General features: G+C 39.8%; 1 protein-coding gene across 3 annotated transcripts in view; it reads right to left on the bottom strand.

The window, feature by feature from the left end:
- The window catches only part of FBLN2 (fibulin 2), a 109,603-nt gene that overhangs the window by 28,290 nt on the left and 61,200 nt on the right, over window positions 1-20,113 (bottom strand). For all 3 annotated transcript variants that reach the window (XM_069769856.1, XM_069769855.1, XM_069769857.1), the window contains exons 3-5: window positions 9,763-9,874; window positions 5,438-5,567; window positions 445-631 (exon numbers count right to left, since the gene is read on the bottom strand). In XM_069769856.1, the coding sequence (XP_069625957.1) occupies window positions 445-631; window positions 5,438-5,567; window positions 9,763-9,874 (429 nt within the window). The remainder of the gene's footprint in view (window positions 1-444; window positions 632-5,437; window positions 5,568-9,762; window positions 9,875-20,113) is intronic.

Genomic DNA, 20,113 nt, shown 5'->3' with positions numbered 1-20,113 from the left:
CTGCTGTGATGTTCAGCAGAACAATAGGAAATCTATTCCCAGGATGTTTCATTGGTATCATAATCCATGGGACTACTTTGTCTGGAAAAAAATCATAATTTGCTTTATGCAGAATCTTTCAGGATTGCTTCTGCTAAAAGACAAAGACCAGCTTCAACTTGCTTCTTACCAAGGGCTAGCAGCAGGTCTCTGTACTATGTGGCTTGGGGGGAAGAAACACACAAAAAACCCAAACTACTAAAGAAGGTATGTTTTAAGGATCAGAAACACCTACATATTTTTTTTCTTTTTCAGAACTGTTTTAAGAACAAGGAAGTCTATACTTGATCCGAGAGGGAAGGCAACTGTGCTCCTGTAGCATTACACCTTCCAGCACCTCCCCATACGACCACATGAGACAGAGACCTTACCTGCAATGTCTTCAAATCATAAATGGACACTTACCCTTCTTGGGTGTCACTGTTGGCAAAGGTTCAGGTTGCCTTTTTATTTCTGGATGGATAAAGTGATCTCCTCCTTCACAGCAGGACAGCATCACATGACTGCAGGGGTAGCCCAGATTTATGTTGGACTCACAGGTTTTCCCCTCACTCCTTAATCGCAGGCCCAGGTTACAGCAATCGCAGCATTGCTACAAAAGAAGGAGACTATCAGTAACAAGGATTTAATACAGTCTGCTTCAGGGATGAGCCCACACACACACTTGGAACTGATTTGCACTTTCTTTAACAGTGGAGCATCTGGAAAAGGAGCTAGGGTTTAGACAGTTGCAAACATCAAAGCTTTAGTTGTGCTTGGTTTTGCCATCCTGCACAAATGGGTCAACTGCAACCAGACTAAACACAAAGTCTCGCTGTGACAATGCAACTTCGCATGCAAGGAAGCAATGGTGCCACAGATCATCTCTTTCTAGCTCTTGCACACAGCCATTGCTTTGTATATAGTATATTATAAACAAAATAATACAGATCTATACCTCTTTGCATTAGATCTAAAAAAATGGTTAGCTATTTGAAGCAATGTGAAAGGAATTGCAAATACCTTGCCTGGTGTCCTCAGCTGTCCTGGCTGTGCCCCCTCCCAGGTTCCTGTGAAAATTAACTCTATCCCAGCTGAACCCAGGACACATGGACAAAAGGATCAGCAGCAGCATCTGAGCTCTGTCAGCATGTCAGTAAAGACTCTTTCCTCTATGCACCACTGCCCTGCAAACCTACTATGACCTTTAATTACCTGACTGTCCTGGACAGTATCCCCCTGAGACAGTGGCTAGAGAAAAGCCAGGGTATATTTTATGAGCTATTTGCCTTCCTTTTCTTTCCTGAATGTATCTAAGCAGCAGCTTCACGGACAGGTTGATGCAACGGGGCATCCCTGAAATGTAGTCTCTTGCAGTTTCCTCTGTTGCAGGTGGCAGACAAAAACTGTGTTATGCTTTACTCAGTCACATACAAATATATTGCACAGTCAGGCCACAAAAATAAATCAATTATATAAAATTCAAAAAGTCTATACTGTGTATGCACAGTTGATACCTAATCAAGCAAGGAAGCTGAAGACTTGTAAGTCTCTGCTACAGAGACATACAGGGGCCACATATGAATTGAAGATGCCTGTCTGGATTTAAGTGTAAGTGTCCTGACATCATATGTATATATTTAGATGCTCTCACTGACAGTACAGTTATAAAATGCAGAGACTGTTTCCCTCTGCAACTCCTTTGATAGTCAAGACATCCAGCCCAGCAGCACTCATTTATAGTTCACAGCTACACTGAAACAGCCTCTCTGAACCAAGAGACGCGATTTCAGTCTATTCAAATATTCAGTCTATGAAAAGGCATCAGACATAATTCAAACTGGCAGCAGTTAGCTATGTCAACAGAAAGTCCAAGGACGGAACAGAAGAAAACTGAACTAAGCTCCCCATTCCCAGGAGAGAGATGTCTGACCTGAGGAGAGCAAATAAGAGAAGCAGTGTTGTAAGGGTTGGACGCGGTATGGAAATGGAAAGGAAACACATTTCATGATTAGCAATCCTAGATGGGCATACACCATTGAACCAGAGTCTGCCTCCACTAGGGAGACAGGGAAACTTGTCCACTAACAGCTCAATCTGCAGAAACTCTTCCGCTGAGTCACTTTTTTCAAGATTCAAACACTGTAGCTTTAGGGTTTCTTGGGCATTGCATACACAATATGTATCCCTTGCATGTTCAGCCCAGGGCCTAGGACTACAGCTCACATTTTATGTCCCTGCTTTCTAATCTTGTAAATCCCCAAACATCATAAATAGTAGATGTTATTCACATTTGCAAATATGCACAGCCATAAAGAGTTGCCTTTACGTGCCCAAATACATGTTTGTGAAAAATTTACAGTACAGGTCCTGAAGATGCTGAATTATTTTTTTAACTAAATGGGCTAAATCACCTTTAAAAAAAAAATATAATCTAACTATAATGGATTGTGGTCAGGCTAGAAAAGAGAAAAATCCTGTTTTCATCCTGTGGTGGTGCAGCCCCCCTGGCCACATTGCGATGTCAGGACCAGACAACATTGTGTTCTTGCACAGTGAGTTGGGACAGCCCAGTACCTTCTCATCCTGGCTATGGTACAGTGAGTCAGGACAATTAGGCATCCCTTAATTGCACCTGAAACTCCTGTTGGCTGGGTCCGTACCTGAGACTACTGCTGCTTGGATCATGACTCGCTGTTGTGGTTACCTGACAAGAATTCTGTCTGGAATGAAATCGCACTGACCAAAGTCAATCATCTTGCGAACCTATAAACAGCGGTCCCAAGCAAGGCCCTTTGAGCTCTCTTGGACCACAGTGGGCTGCGTCCAGCATCTCCCTCTGAGGGGGACACCTCTCAGAGCTCACAAACTCTCTTGTTGATGAAAATCGGAGGACTGTCACCAAAAGCTGACAACAGGACCTGGGCTGATATTCACTGCTTGAGGCTCAACCCTTCGCCCGTTGAGAAATGCCATGACATTTGACGTGAATATTTCACTGAACTCGAGGGGAATTTTTAACAGGTATAACTCTGTTTATGTATCTATCTATCTATATATTTATCTTTGTATCTGTGCATGCATGTGTGAATTGACCTAGGTATATTCAACTGAATCACTTTGTAAATGTTAAATTAATCACTGATTAAGTGTTACTAAATCTTGTCATTTACCTCAAACTGTAAATGAACCTCAATCCACTGCTACACACATAATCCCTTAGACATAAACCATTGACCAAGTTTGGGACTAGGAGTGGATCCAGCCACACCTAAGCTCCAACAGGAGTTTAGAAAGCAAGGGGGTCTTCCCTGAACCTTGTGACTCAATGGGAGGGTCTCCCCTACCTTTCAGTACGCCTGGTCTTTGTACAAACCATGAAAAATAAATTCTAACTCAAATTCTCTTTTGTATGTTTCTCCCTTACTCTTTTACATTTACAGTCTCTATATAAATCATTCTAGTTTGATTCTAACTTGATTTGTCTTTGTACACTTCACCCATGTATTAAGTAACAGAGTGAACCTTGCCGTCGAACTTTGTAAAGTCGCGCTTTTATAAATTCTTATTAAATCACTTTTGCTAATACCTTTGATAGTGATTCTTTAAGCAGTCCAAACCACTCATTCACAACACATCCTCGCCAAATCCAGAATCCCCAAATTCAAAATTTTATGAACTGAAAATTCTACTGTCTGTAAATATTTTTAGGTTTGGTACAATTTTTTCAGCTTCAATATGCAAAACAAAAGAAGTTAAGGATAATACACGTTTTTACTGAAGTATCATAAAATATTGGAGTATTTGCCTTGAAGAATATGGCTTTTTTCAGTCATAGTTTTGATTCACAATTTATCCCATGTGCAGGCATCACAGAGAGTATTAAATCAGTCATACACTTATGGGTTCACATGTTTTCCAGATGAATACAAGTGTCTCATTCTCCAGTGGAAAAACTTGTTTGTCGAAAAGTTCCTGCTAAAATGTAAAAACTTGGATATCTTGATCTTCTGTTAGCTACCTTTTGAACTTCATCAGAGTTCTACCACTGATTTAATAACAAATACAACTATTTTTATGTTTAACTATGTTTAGCTATAATAAAATCAGAAAGCCTTTCTTAAAGTCTCAACAGTCTCAATATTTATTCATTTTTGTTATTTTTTTCAAGCAGTAGCTGCAATGGCTAAAGGAGCTAAAGAGGAGGGCAAAGCTGTTCCTTTGGTAATTTTACGATTTCAGATGGTGTCTCTTGAAGGAAAACATTACATTGGAACTGGCACAAGGAGCTATTCCATGAGAGTATTTTGTAACTTTTTTCAGTTCAGACAGGAATGATGAAGCTTTCCCTCTCCACTTCTTTCTGTGGAATGGCATGTATGATAAGACTTACTCTACAGCTTGTGCTCTGTCTAGCATGCGAAAGACCCATGGTGAAAACCTAAGAATAATAATTCTGTCACACTTCAGAAATATTAATTGTCTCCTCTCAAATGCACAAATTCTCTTTTTATTCTAATGGTGGACTCTAGACCCAAGTAAATAATAGTTCTGAAAATGACAAACTGGCACAGCTAATTAAACTTTAAACTCCACAGTAGACATCCATGTATTTTGCTTTTCCAGTGAACAATTATCCACAAGATCACCGATATATAAGAACAGACAGAACTAATCAGTTTCCTGCTGAGACAACGGAAGCTGCATTTAAGCTGAGATATAGCTATGTAAATTATTATCAGAGTGAAATAAATTCTGAAATGCACCCTTCTGGTAAAAACAAGACAAGCGAGCAAGCAAGATGCTGAATCTTCAAACTGGTTTAAAGTGGTTTGGCTCCACTGATTCTCATAAAGCAAATCTCATTTATATAAGCTGAGGCTGTGGCTCATGATTTGTGATTTGAACCATTCGTTAATGGTCTGCCTTTATTTATGAATAAAAGCCTCCATCATCATCTAAAATGCTTGTTCCTCTAGTCCATTGTTTTGTTTAAGTGAGAAATGAGGCTGCAATTCAACACCGTAGCCAAGCAAACTGTTCAGTAATGGGTTTTGCATTACATCTGCGATTAAGTTTTGCCCTATCATTTTCTAAATTCTTCTACACCATAGATATAAAACCTAAAATGCTCTTTTCAGCTACTTCCGAAGTGAGGAAGCGAAAATAATACAGCAAGTTAAAAATGAAGATGGAAATAATTCGAAACAACATTATTGTGAAGTTTTAAAAGGGGCTGCATCACCAGTCAACTGAAACCTAAACGCAAACAGTGTAATTTCCCTGCCACTTCATAATTCCTACAACTTTATAATTTTCTGTGCTCCATAATAATGTACAAAGAAATTACTGCTAAATGCAGGAAACAAGGACACCTCATATTCAGAACAAAACCAATAGAAGCATCAGAGCAACTTACCTTATATGATGATCCTCCACAGGGATCGCTTTCCTCTGGTCCACACACATCTCCTTCCTTCGCAGCAATCATGCCAGCCAGGCAGCTGTTCTCCTTTACGGTGGAGATGCAACACTGCTTCTGAGCAATTCTGCAAAGGATCATGGAGGTCAAGCGTTCACTGACATTAAGACATCAGGATGGGATGCAAAAAAACCCAGACTTATTGGATTCACCATACAATCCACAGATTTTGTCTCTGACGTGTCAATACTAGTATAATACAGATGGTACCACCGACCTTTGCAGGATATACTTTTTTCTCATTTCTAATAAAAAGATGTACTGATAAATGCTCAAGAAGTCTTGTGTTTAGGTCACTGTCTCTCAGAGTCTGGTCACCAATATCCCTTACAGCTCATCTATGTTTGTGCAACAGATGTTTCCCTGTTCCCCATGTTTTGCTTCTCAGAAGTCTTCAGAAGGTTTCAGAAACAGAAAACAGAGAGAAACCTTCTTCCCTGGAAAGAGGGGAAAGGGAAATGCACCTGTACACACTTACTTCTTCACCAACCAGAGGACTGAAGCTCTGGACAGGATTTGAGGAAAGTGTCACATCACAAAACCCCTATAAAATCTCCTTTATAGCCCTGCAGATCATAACCCAGGATTTAAGCTTTCCTCTAACTTCAGTTATCAAAGAGAAGGTTGTGGGTGACTTGATCACTGTATATGAAGTACTTTGGGAATGTACATTTCCTATATACGGCTCTTCAAATCAAACATTTAACAAGATTCACTGAAGGTTGAAATGAAACAGATTGAAAATCTAAATGGCAAATTCCTAAATGAAATTTAATAGATGTTCATTGAAATAATAAAATACTCTTCCCTGCTATTTTAAAGTCTATAGTGGATTTCCTCCCCATCCCTTCAAAGAGGTATGTGCTTCTTTCATTCATATCCAAAAGGGCTGACAAAATCACACAGTCCCTTTGGCTTTGCTCCATGACCCTCTCTCTCAGTCCATGCAGGATGGAGACTAGCAGTGCCCCAGGAGGGGTCTGTGTCCAGTCCCGGGGTAGGGAAGGGCCGGCATGGTGGGGAAGGGCGAGGGAGGACTGAGAGCTGCAGGCCACAAGAATTCTCCCGAGGGGGTTAAGCTGAGTACATGACCTGTAGATTGGGCATACATGACACAGATGAACATGTTAAAACTCAGATGAAATAATACATTATGTTATAAGTAAGGGCAAATTTCTGTTCTGGACAGATTTGGTGGCATGAAGGAATTAAGCAAAGTTTTTCTTTTTCCAAGAATAACCTTGATGTCTAACTATCTTTTGCTGATGCATTGTCACAGGGCACACTGCCTTATGGGGTACCCTGGTAATGATGAATGGGAGGTTGATGCATTTTAAACAGCCAGTGCCTCATAGCAAAGCAATTCCGCAACAGAAATATTTGCAAGTAAACAACTTTTGTCAGTAAGATACCATTATTACTGCAATAAAATACAGTTGTCCTAGGAAACAAAACCTTTTCTTTTCTGAGCAGAATATATTTCCAATTCACAGCTTCCATCCTAATGCTCCAATTAAAAAAAAAAAAAATAAAGAAAAAAAAAAGGAAAGGGATGTCTCTTATTCTGGCAGAAACAAGCCAGTGACAGCCACTTGGCCACTTTCCCAATACCAATGGCCTGTTGTGTCAGCTTTACATTGATATTTTTATGCTGGATAGCATAGGAGAGGTTTAACCAGGAAGCAGTGGTTTGAGTTTGATTACAGCAAAGGGATTACTACCTCCATGTGCTTTGTTTTCAAGGAAGTTGGTTTTCTAATCCAGTATTAACTGCCAACTAGAGAAATACAATTTTTTGAGCAATGAATGGTTATTACCCAAATATATTCCAACACCAGTAATTTAACTATTATTGCTTACATAAGACATCCAAACTTTCATTAAAAAATTTTAAAAAACCTAACTGAAAGTTATTACCATTTGTAGAAATGACAAAATGCTACTAGAATTGTCTTTATATGTGCAAAGTGTTTACCGTATTAAAACACTGAAACCTCTATAGGTTCATGTTCACGTGACATTTAGCCATGAGAAATTCCTTTCATGTACAAAATACATAGTAGAAACAGTACTGGCTGGAGCACTGCAGTATCACTGGCCATTTTTTTATTTTAGTATTTCCTTAACTATCAGCACAGCTCAGTTTCAGCTACTCTATTACCAGAAAATGAATTGGGAACTGTGTTAACCACATTCTCTTGTTTCTTCTTCACAAATCTACTCTTCACAGACCAGATAGTTGGTTCAAAGAAGATTCAGAACATTCCTGCTTTAGGGAAAGAGTTAATGAGTTAAGATCAGTGAAATGACATCAATGTATTAAACTGATGTGGGTCTTTAATTGGGACACAGTGTTAGCAAAAAGCAGGATTCATACTTATACAGCTGATGTAAATGCCACACAGATAAACGCTGCTCTGTTATGATAAAACACATATCAATTATGAGATTATGGGTCAGATGAGATTTCATCTAGCTTAACATCCTATTTCTGATACAGCCACTGGTACAAGCTCTGGGGTTATTTTTACATCTGGCTATCAATTGACTAAGGATTTCCTGTAACTTGTTTTATTTGAAGTTCATTCACCTAGTTAATACACATGATCTCTTTTAGGTAGTCCCAGTTCCCATCCTGAAGTTAGTGTTGTTGGTCACTACACAGAGGTAGGCCAAGTTGGCACATGAATGTCCAGAGACATCATCAAGATACGTCAATAAGTAGCTTTAATGTCTAAGTTTTTACCACTTGAAAACCCCAACATGGCATATGGGAACAACAGACACCTCAATCTGCAACCTCTGTATAAACAATCTACAACCTCAGCAGACACGGGAGGCTTCACTCATTTGCCTCAGCTGAAAAAAATCAATCCTTCAGTGCAGTGATGGTCACTTGTAAAACCCAAGTATTTATAGAACAGTAACTGATTTTTACACTTAGTATCTATCTTCTACTTTTAAAAATCTTTAGATACTGAGCTGAATTAGTGGCAGAGTCTTGGGAACTTGCATTACTTGCAGGCATTCTGGCACACAAAACAGTGCACTTGAGGTTTGGATACGTGCACAGTGACCAGCTCTGCACGCTGGCACATCTCCCAGTGGGAGCAGTAAGTTTTTGTCTATGCTTTCAAGGTTCTGAGGCCACGGATTTGAATACTTTTTCACATGAAATGTTTTCTTTACACACAATATTTACAGGTGGTTTTAAATCTTTAAAACAGGGACAGAACTGAAATTTCGAAAGTAAAACAACTGAACTCCTGATCTCTATTCTTTTAAATCCCAATAGATTCACAGGGACTGAAGCATTTAGGATCTGGCTTTTTCATCTAAACCCAGCCTCAGATGTGCAGGTGCAAGTCATTAATGTATTGGATTTGCACCTACTTAGGCCAAGGCTGGAATTTTTTAATCTGTCTTTACTTCATAGACATGAAGTAAAGTTGGTATGTGTCAGTTATGTCATGCCAGATCCTGGGGTGCGGAGGGATTTTAATCTCCCAGTAACTTCAGAAAGGTGCAATGATACTAACTTTGATAAAACCGATTATGCCAAGCTTTTTTAATGCTGAAAATGTTGGGATCACTCTTAGAGAAATCCACCTGTCTTATGTTGCACCGTGTGAGTCTCAGATAACTTTACCTGCATCCCTCCCTAAGGCCTGTTTCACACTACAGGGGAGGAGAGAGAGATGGGATGAATTGCAGCTAGTGTAAAATGCTGTCCACATTACTCTGCACCCATTCTTCTTTTCTTGCTGTGCAGTTTGAATCTGGCACCCTCACTCAGACCTGATGCTACTGATACCAGCAGCATTACCAAGGCATATGATCCCCCCTCCAGTTGAACATAGACATCAGAACCAGCAGCCATTCATATCAAACAATAAATGCATCATATAATGATATGGATAATCACTGCACTTAGCACTTGCCAAATGGAAGACAAACTCTGCCCTTCTATTTATCTGCAACTCCACAGATGCGCATAAAACTGGGAAATAAAAATTTGTGCTCTCCTCATGAGATGGAAAGAAACCTTAAAAGTCTTTTATTTAGATTAGATTTTGCGGAAAGGGAGGGGGAAATCCTTCTTTCTAATTTGCCATGACTTATTGTCAGTCTACCAATAATTTATAGAATGAATGAAACAATTCCCAGTCTCCTGGACATCCCACGAACTGTACAATCATTTGATTTCTTCTAAAGGGCTGCTCTCTTTGTTAATGAAAAATGCTCAGTTTTGCCTTACATACCTGCAAATATCACCATCCGTTCCACTTACAGGGATTTCTGTGCACTCCCCGTTGTCTATAGCCCACTGCTGTCCAGCTCCACAGCAGCTCTCAATCAATTCCTTTGTGGAACCTGTATAAAACATACACCCAGAATTTTTTGTATGGAATGGATTAGGTTTAGCTCTGTTTTCTTAATTGAGAAGATCTTTAAAATAAAAATAAGAAAAAGCTAAACTATTGTTTTCTTTTTTTTTTCTTTCCACATTTCATTTGGTTATATTAAAAAAAAAAAAAAAAAAGAGGCAACTGCTACCTGCAGTATCTTAACATAATCAATCACCTGGTAATGTCTTTCAGGCAGGAACAGCAGAAGCAAATTAGAGTTTTAAATGCAATAAAAGACATAACTGGTTTGAAGACAACTCCAACTTTGACGTCTCTGAACAAAAAAACCCTGAAAAGTCATGCTTGGCCACTTAATGCAAGTTGATTTAATAAGTCATTATGCTGTTGTAACAGTGCATTCACTACAACTAGCTGGGCTAGCATGAAGGTGTCCAAGTTCACAACAAATGAAACACAGTACACAGAGCGTATACAAGCTTGGCATATGGCACACACAAGCCTCAGTAGTTCTCTTATACCAAACCGTAAATATGAAGTTTCACTGATGAGTAACAACAAACTGAAATACGTTCCTTGTCACAGTCCCTTAAAGTTCTTAGTATTTAGAAAGGGTGCTTTTAGTAAGTTTGACATATGTAGCATTAAGAAATTGTTTCCATAAGGCAGAATACGAAATTTCACTCCTCAGAATTACCTAGAGTACATATACCTAGAGTGCTCTACAGCTGAATATAAGGTTTCAGCTGGTTTAAAACCATAATGAAAAGGGTTTGAGAGACATAACTCTGATTCTGCTAATGAGCTCATGTAAAACACTGGCAGTAAGATGTAGTAATGCTGCACTAGTTTACATTTTTCCTTGTGGATTTCCACTTCAGATGTAAATTTTCAGGTTACAGTGAAATACGACTTAAACTAGTGGATTTGCTATATACTGGATACCTACTGTATAGAACAGATTCAGGCCACATCAAACTGGGCAGAAACAGTATTTTTTGGAGTCTGTACAGAAGTTTACTTCATGATGGGACATTTGCCGTGCTACTGGGGTGCAAACACCAAACACTAACATAAGCCAACTAAACCAATGCTGGAGTGCAAGGAGCCTGCTTTGTGGCAACAGCTGGCAAGTGCTGTGCTGTGTCATCAGAAGGAAGATTTCTCCTGCGACTGCTCACGCAGCGGATGGGCTCCATCGAACAAAGCATGCGGTCTCCCCCTTACCAGCTAATGGGTCCGCAGCAGGGGCTGTCTGCTTTGGGAACAGTTACACAGATACCGGGTAAGAAAATGATTAAGAGATGCCATTTAGAGAGACACGAGGTGCATTACAAATGCTTGGGGGCTGTGATTTCCCAGTATTGTTATACATTTCAACACACATCATAAAGATGGTATATCAGACCACAGGGCTCTGCTTTCTCCACAAAGAGTCAATGGCCCTGTGCTGATGAGTTGGAGCAGCACCTGCTCTCTCCATTTGCTCATCAGCAGTGCTCCAGTTCCTTTTAAAGTCATTTATATGGATATAAGGAACATTTTGTGCATTTTATTCATACTTCCAGGCCAGCCTCTGGCATGGTTTGGTGTTACCATTAAGAGGAAAGAAGACAAAACCACCTCAAAGTTGAGTTGTAGGAGATGTGTGGGTGCAATGAAACTTGGGTAGCTCCACATCTGAGCATTCCTTGACCAACAACCAGCAACCCACACTGCAGAACAACGTATTTTCAAGAACCCTCAGCCAGTTTTTAGATAAATCCCTCCTGAATCATTTCTGCTTACAGCAGGAAGAAGGAACCTCTTTTTCTACATGGATTTTAGGGAAAATGCCATTGCTGCAGAATGGCACTGCTGAAGGTGCAGCACTCTCCTGTCAAGGCTTGGCAACAAAGCTAAACATTTGAAAGCCAGCATCTGCTGGCCTGGCCTTGCACAACTTTGATCTGTCAGGGAATTGCATTCAGGTTGATAGGAGGGACTCTGCAGTCATCCCATTTGAACTGAGAACCTTCTCCTCCTGCATGTAAACAGCATGTTAGATGGCCGCTTCTCCAATAGGCCAGATTTGATGAAAAAGTTAATAGAATCCTTTCTTTTGTCTGCATTTGGTATATGGTACCAAGTAAAATAATTTTTCTTTACAAAATTGTAACACTTAACTATAAGTGAGACATTTTTAGACATGGCTACAATTCAAAACATCTGGGTATCCATGCTGCACAATTCAGAAGAAAGAGAGACAGCCTACATTACCAGTACATTTCTGCTGTCTTGTATTTACAGCAGTTGTTCTATGTTTCAAACAACAGTAGAAGAACTTCATATAGGGTCTTGTAGAGCTAAATAGTCATTAGATATCAAGGGTAAGTGAAGTGTAGCGCTGTCTTCAATGTTAAAATATATTGGCACTCACACAAACAATACAAACCTCCTCAGCAGAGGACTATTCCTTTATACTTGTTACAGTTAATTTAGGAGATAATATTACATTCTGGAAACTGGAAAGTTCTCATCACCAGCATGGCTTGCTTTATAAAAAGCAACTAGAAAAATTAAACACACACAAAATATACTGCTTGCGATCATGAAATGTCTGCTCACGAGAAAACAACTTTAAGAAACTCTATCTAACAGGAGGGAAAAAGAGGAGCAGAAAGAAAGAACACACGTCCCATTACTGATCAAGATCTTGCAGGAGAAAAATTACCAAATTCCATTTCCTTCTGTGTTCTTTGATCCCCGATAGGGTTCATTTCACACACTCTGTAGCAGTGCCTTAACAGACCCGAGTTTGATTTGGCTGAGCAGTGTTGGACCACTCCAGTAGCCAGATGAAACACAGTTTGGGGGATAGTCTTGCAATACGATTAAGCCATGGTAACCAAGGATAGGTAGGGCTGCCTCCGCCAAGCGTGAGCCACCTGCAGAGGTGAGAAGGGCTCCATGGGGGCTGCTGCCTCCCGCTCTACTCCCAGCTGTGCAGCGGTACTGCGGGAACTTCATTTCCAACACAGAGCCCATGCTCGTGGGCGGATGGGAGCATTAAGCATTTCCAAACCACAGTACCTGATGAAAATATTTCCACTTTTTAATTACATTTTTCACTGAAAAGAGAAAATGGTCTGTGGAAAAATACCTTCTTCATTGCCAACTCAGATGGCTGGGTGAGGGGAGGAGATTACAGCAAGCGACAAGACATGGCTTCTCACAGCTGCAGCCATGTGTGCCCAAACCAGCAGCAACCTCGTGGCCCGGAGCATCAAACCCTGCGTCACCCACCACCTGACTGCCATTCTGCCCCAGCCCTTCCGCATTTTTTGTTAGTGCGCCAATTAACAGTAACTCCAAAAAAGTAGTAACAGTTTTGACAGCTGACACTAAGAGGGAGAGTTGGGCTTCCAGGAAAAAAACCATCCTTTTTGTGCCCACCAACTCCAGTTGTGCAACTCCATCAGGTTACAAAGAGAAAGGGAGAGGCCTTGTGGCAAGTGAATGCCACAGAAGAATAGTGTGCACAGGAAGGACTGCAGATGAGATCCTGGCACAGCCAGCCTCATCTCTACCCTGAGTCCTTACTTATGTGTTGAAAAAAAAAGGAGCGAGGGGAGAAAGATGGTGCACTTCACGCTTTTGTAAATTTTACTTTGTTTTCTTTAAGGCTTCGCGGACAGTCAACCCAAACCAGACTTGAAGCCATTGCACCCTCACCCTGTGCAGCCCAGCTGCAGAGGGGTTTTGATGACCGAAGCCATTTCTATCCTCCCACATTGCCACATTCATGCTCACATACAAGGGCACATAGCACCATAACAAACTGCAACTGGACTTCGGTCCATGCAATGCTTTCATTTTATGCAGCATTTTAACAATGTTAAAATATTCTTGAGTCTTGAAAGCTGTATTATGTGTGAGAGTTGCTACATGACATGAGAGGGATGATCTATGCAGTTAAACTAGGCTGGAAATACACCTGGTACCAGATAATTACAAAACATTGCTATAAACCAGTTTTTCAACATAGTTTTAATTCAGTCACTTGGTAGAAACTCTAACAGGGGCTGAAACAACTTTGTTGCTACAGTATTGCTAGGTTTAAAACACAAGAATACAGTAGAATTTACTAATCTATGTTGCAGTAATCTACATGATTTACAATTCAAATAAAAATGAATTACTCATTCCTCACTAAAGATTCAATATCAGATTGCTGTACTGAAGTGCCACACTATTAAGCAGTCATATTTTCAAAATATATGGCCTTTTGTTATGATCTTATGAATAATTAAATCTAGAATGCACTTATAATAAAATGAACAAACTATTGCATTTTATCTCAATCAGGAATTAGAAAAACTGAATAATTCATAATAGGACTCACACTCATTAGGAAGGATTTATGATATTTTGATAATACATTAGCAAGAACAAATATATACAACCAGATAGATGCACAAGACTGAAGGTCACAGCTTCTACGCTGGATGGAGACTTTAAGCTATATGTATAACAGACTTTGAAATACTTAAGCATTCAAACAGAGCTTTATTTATTTGGGGCTTTCATGATATTAGCAGATTTAGAAGTAGATTTGGATCTGCTCACGGAAAACAAAGTCATTCTATTTGAGAACACTATAATCCTGAATATCTGTTATACTGTGTACATTTTTGATACTTCATAGAGTCATTTAACAAGATACCTGTTAACAGATAACTTGCTATTTATGAATTTCTTCACTAGGACAAAAACCGTATTTTATTCAGGCTGTACTATAAAACAGCATCATGTCTCCTCACTCATTTTCAATTTAGTAACTTATCTCCTACAATTATCAATCTACATCACTCTAAAGATATGAACTAAAGTACATTTTGGCCTAATCTCAAAAGTTTGTGTATTGTCTTTTAGAGACATTTAGAATTTACTTCAAACATTTAAAGAAATATTTTCCCCCCAGAGAATTTTAACTCATCCTTGACTGTGCCTTAAAACATCATGTCTCAATGCTTGGTCCAAACCTGACTAGCGGAGGGATGGCCTCCCACTGACTCAGGGTCACATCAAGTTTTTCCATAGCCACATGATATCCATGCAGCTTTTACATGCTGCTATGCAGGAATTTCATCTTTCAACTAGAAAAATCGGGAGTGTGTATGTTTCTTAAAAAGTTTAGCTGAAGCTCAGACATTACACTGAGGAAAACACACAGTTAAAGGCTACTGAATTATTTTGTCCCACTCACACAGGAAACCATAAGTTTATTAGAATAACAAAGGAGACAAAAGGGATTTTCAAAACCCCTCCTCCCCTCCCCCCCCAGCGTTCACAAATTATGGTTTGAGAGTTATAAAACATCGGCCAGCTCTATGACTAGTCAAGAAGTGATAGAATATTTCAGTTTCTTGCCAGAGCTTTTTTAACAGTAAAGTTTCACTGATTTCAGCTTCACCTGAATTTCCACTCAGAACATTTAAGAGGTTTAACACCTCTGATTTCACCGCTTACTGCTGTTTTCACTTTAGTTTTGCAGCTCTGCAGAGCATTTGCATCCATTGACTAACTCCTGTTGTGCAAATACCCATTCTTTGAGCAAATGTATTGGCTCACTGACTGAGCTATTAGGCAAGTTTTATCCACCATTCACCTGCCCTAAATGTTTCTTTTGTCTAGGCAGAACAGAAACAGACAAACCTTAAGACTTCAGCACTTCTCACACGGTGCAGGCGGTGAGCACTGACCCCTCACATTAACCAATCCATCCAAGCCTTCCACCCACAAGTGGCAAGCGATGGGTTAAATCTTGGCCATTAGCTTTAACACTACCAAGATTTCATTCAGTTAAAATAAACAATTATTTTCATTTCTATTAAAATGATTATAGGAGCCATGACGCATTAAAGAGATAAAGACAGTAATTTTTATCTACAGAGAGACTCATGTAGGCAGACATAGTACAGGGGCTTGGATATAACCATTTGAGCCAAGATATAGGTAAAGTTCAAAACTTACATTACTCCCAAACAAGATTACCTATTATAGCCAGGGAAAGTAAGCACACCATGTTCCAGATGAAGCATGAATCACCAGGAAGATTGGCACTTCAGAGGCTGCGCGAGGTTGTCAGCCCCAGGCAGCTACATCTCTTCACTGCCGGCTTTAATTTAAGCTGTTAATTGCTGGATCAGCACTCACATGCGAAAGAGGCAATGTTCATACCTCCAAAACTGAGCTGAGCTCTTGTTCTTATGATGAAGCATGCTATTCAGTTCCTATACCCGAGGAAAATAATTTATCTTCCTCAAAACTACAGTAGTTACTCTTTGGGCTGGGGGAGGCGAACTAAAAAACAACAAACAACACAGGATCTTGCAAGGAAATTAGTTTGTGCACTAAGATTAATGTTGATGTGGAACCTTCTAGAAATGAGGCACTCCATTAAGATGCATCTTCATTTTGAGGATCTCATTGCTCATCCACATGGGAAGCTGACAGCCGTGCCTCTCAAGCTACAGCATAATTTTGAAAAAAGCCACTGCACAAACTGCCCAAATCCTGAGCCGGCATAAATCAGCCACCCCACCGAGCTCGGTGGAGTGGCCTGGCAGCCCAGCATCACCTGCATGAAGGCAGCAGCAGCAGCCTGCAACACATCAGGTTAACGAACCAACCTCTGAGAGCAGTTAATGAGTCTCCCTAGCAAGACCAGTGGCAGATTATGACTTCCCAAGTAGCAAAACATGAAGGCTCACTCCTGAGGTACTAGAGTACACTAGCATTTTTCACACCTCAAAAGAAAGCTGTTATTTGGTATAAAAGTTGATCCAGTGATATAGGTTGCTTTCACCTGCGGCAACCACCCTCACCCACCAGAAATGAGCGGAGTAAGCACAGAAATGGTACAGAGCAGTTTCCACCACCTTTCCATGAGCACACATGGTCAAGGAAGGGATCAAAGCAGAGTGCTGCTTTTCCTGTCTAGTCAAGTCCTTATGACTTGTTTCACACTCCCTTGTAGAGAAAAAAAAAAAAGGCACCTTGAAAATATGTTTATAGTTTTACATATGTCTATCTTTCCTTTTAAAGGAAGGGGTATATAGACCTGCAATCCACCCAGCACATATATTTCATGAGAATTATTTGCTCACACTGGAGAAAGAGGTATTGCATTTCCTTATCAAATACCTGCCTGAGAACACAAACCCATATATTATGGCAAAAACCGAAGAATTTCTTCACAGAACAATGATTAACTTGATAGAGTTCTTCAAATACTTAAAAATACCTGTTTCCAGTGGGTCTTTTTTTCTGCTCCAATCTCTTCATCATTTAAAGCTTTAATAAATTTAAAAAAAAAAAAAAAGTCCTGCAGCTTTACCCCTTAATAGGTTGTCATTTCTTATCTTATCAACAGTCTGAGAGGCTTTATTAAATTCCCTCATTGAATTTCACCATTTGGTTGTGCAGTGTAACATGTTCTTAACTTGATTTATCTGAGATGGCTAGGAAGACATTTTAATGAGTAAAGGTAAAGAGGAGAAGAACATTTATCTTGGCAAAGATAGGGGAGGGGAGAGTGACAACACAGCCCCAAAGCCAGCTGCTTTCACTTGAAACTGAACTATCACTTACGTCATTAGGACTGGTTAAGCTTTCTTCAGGACCTGTTCCCAGATAAATTAGCGTATGGTTTATTCTGTGCAGGTTACTGCAGGCTCCTCAAAGTGCCTCAGTGTTCAGGAGCACATTTGACCCTAAATCTTACTGAAATGAGAGTGGTGCTCATGTGTTTCCATGATCAAATCCTCAGTTAGCTCATTGCTGGGGAAGGGGCTTTAACCCACGTGCACTCATTAGACTTCTAGGCTCCTCTCGTTGGAAATAACGAAAAAGCAGATTGCAGGAGAAATATAGGCTGAGCTGACAGTTCAACACACATCGCATGGCTTCAATCCAGTACCTAATCCTCTCCTCTTCTCCATCATCCTCTTCCATTCCTACTGGACTCAATTTGCCATGCCATCACCGCAGTAATGTAAGTGAGGTCCATCACACTTGCAGCAACCTGCCTTCATTTTAAACTTCACACAGAAAAGCATTTTTCTACGCTCTCCTACTTCCTCTGAAGTCACCTGCGTCTCTTCAGAAATCCATCCCACCATTCATCCAGGACAAGTTGCTGTTATATTGCCTTCACTCCTTGGGAGGCATCTGCTTTCCATTTCAACCTGAAAACTCTCTGTTTCCTACATTATTCTTTTTTTCATAAATTCCTTATGCTGGCTTGCTTGGCAAAATATAAAGAGTTGTGTCTGCCCAAAGGCACAATGAAAAACTGGATAAAACAAACTGAATGTTCTCATTTTACTATGCACTGTACAATAGAGACATACATCAACATAACCTCAGCCAGGATTGTTTGGCAGATTTTGTTCAATGTGTGAATGAATAGCAACCTTATATTCCCTCTGGCTTTAGTTCTGGATAATCCTTGTAAGTCAAAACATGTATTACCTGTGCCAGAGGTCAGATAATTTAGACTATGTTTGGTCTCTAACGTTTCCATGACAGCACCCTTTATTAGCTCCAGGTTGGAAGAAGGGGGGACAACTAAATAAATTCTTTGACCTTTTTCACCAACTAAAAACCTAAGCAATTTCTCTTCCTGCCTTTTAAAAATTTGGCTCATTTGGGTCTATCCTTCTGTCACTGAGTTTGAAGTGAAACAGTTCATACACAATCATTCTTCTATTAGCTACAATAATAACTCAAAGTAGGCATAATGTTTCTTGCCCTTCAGCATAGTCTTGGCCGTATTTTCCTCCTCAGCTTTCCTTCCTCAGATATTGCACAGAGTATATTTATGCTGTCTATTAACTTTCAAAAGAGCTGAGGCTTTGGAAAGCCTGGTTCCGATTATCCTTGTAATTCCTGCCTAAAGAATTTTATCTTGGGGGAGAGCATGCTCTTTGCATGCTCCTTTTTGTGGCTAGGTAGGCTCCTTTCTTCAGAGACAGCATTTCCACCAGCCCTGTTTAATTTTAAAGTTAAAATTAAGAGGCATAGTGCTTATCGGGGAATGTATTCATGAACTGTCTGTCAGAGCACTTGGGAAATTTAGGCAGGATCACTGAATCTGATGCAACCCAAGCATTTAGTAACACAAGCACTTTCAGTATGTTCTTAGCCAGTTACAAATTGAGCTGAGGTTGTAATGGTAATTAAATTACAGAAATAATATTCCTTTTTTTTTTTTTTTAAAAAGGGGGCAAACTAACATAAAGAGGCAAATGGATGTGTGTGTAAGGCCTTAAATTTAGCTTACATGCTCCCCCTACTTCTGTGTGTTCATCTACAGAAAAAAATCCATTAGTTTCACTGTGAAACTAATTTCAAACCTACACACTGCAATACTAGGGACAGCCATCCATCAAGACACATTGCTGCTTTAAATTTAAGAGTGTAGCAGTGAAAAAGGTCTTAGTTTTGGACTGGGAACGTTGAACGAGGACAAGCCGAGCTATGGTGCCATTTTGGAGTTCAATTGCTTAACAACGCTAGACACCTTAATCATGCAATCCATGTAAATACATAATTTGATCTCCTACCAATCACAGCAGAAATTGTACTTTTGTTTAAAGTCACAAAGGAGCATTGTACATTTGTATATGAATCGAATCTTCTTCACTGGTGCACAGGTTACAGGTTTAGACACCACAAACACACTGGCAGAGCTAACACACAAGAGGGAACTGGCTATGAATAGTCAAAGGAAGCCAACCCCGAAGTTCACTCATCTTTCAGGTTGCAGTTGTGAGATTTTAGGTATTTGAGTTTTGCAACTTCAGTAACTGAAAAAAAAAAATCCCAAACAGATGACCAGTGCTTAATCTGCTTCGATCAGTACAACTGCATCCAGCATAGACTAAAAATACACACTCTTAGCTGCACTCTAGGAGAGCCCATCCAGAAATTGTTCACAGAAAAACTCATGAATCATTTTGGGGGAAAAAAAAGGCCAAGATTTTCTTTCTCTTCATGATCAATTCATGTAAAGTACAAAAACAGTAAAATTCATCAGAGAAGTTATTCACTGTGAAATGAATGCTCATCTCTATTCAGAATATTACTGAAACAAACTGGGAAAATTTACTCACTGACTCATCCCCAGCTGCTGGTGTCAGCTTGTTTTCTCTGCCACATTTCTCAACACAACTTTCAAAGTAACTTAACACAGTACGTT

This window comes from Haliaeetus albicilla, chromosome 24, assembly GCF_947461875.1.
Source record: "Haliaeetus albicilla chromosome 24, bHalAlb1.1, whole genome shotgun sequence".
Lineage (NCBI taxonomy): Eukaryota > Metazoa > Chordata > Aves > Accipitriformes > Accipitridae > Haliaeetus > Haliaeetus albicilla.
This window is presented reverse-complemented; position numbering and strand designations above follow the sequence as displayed.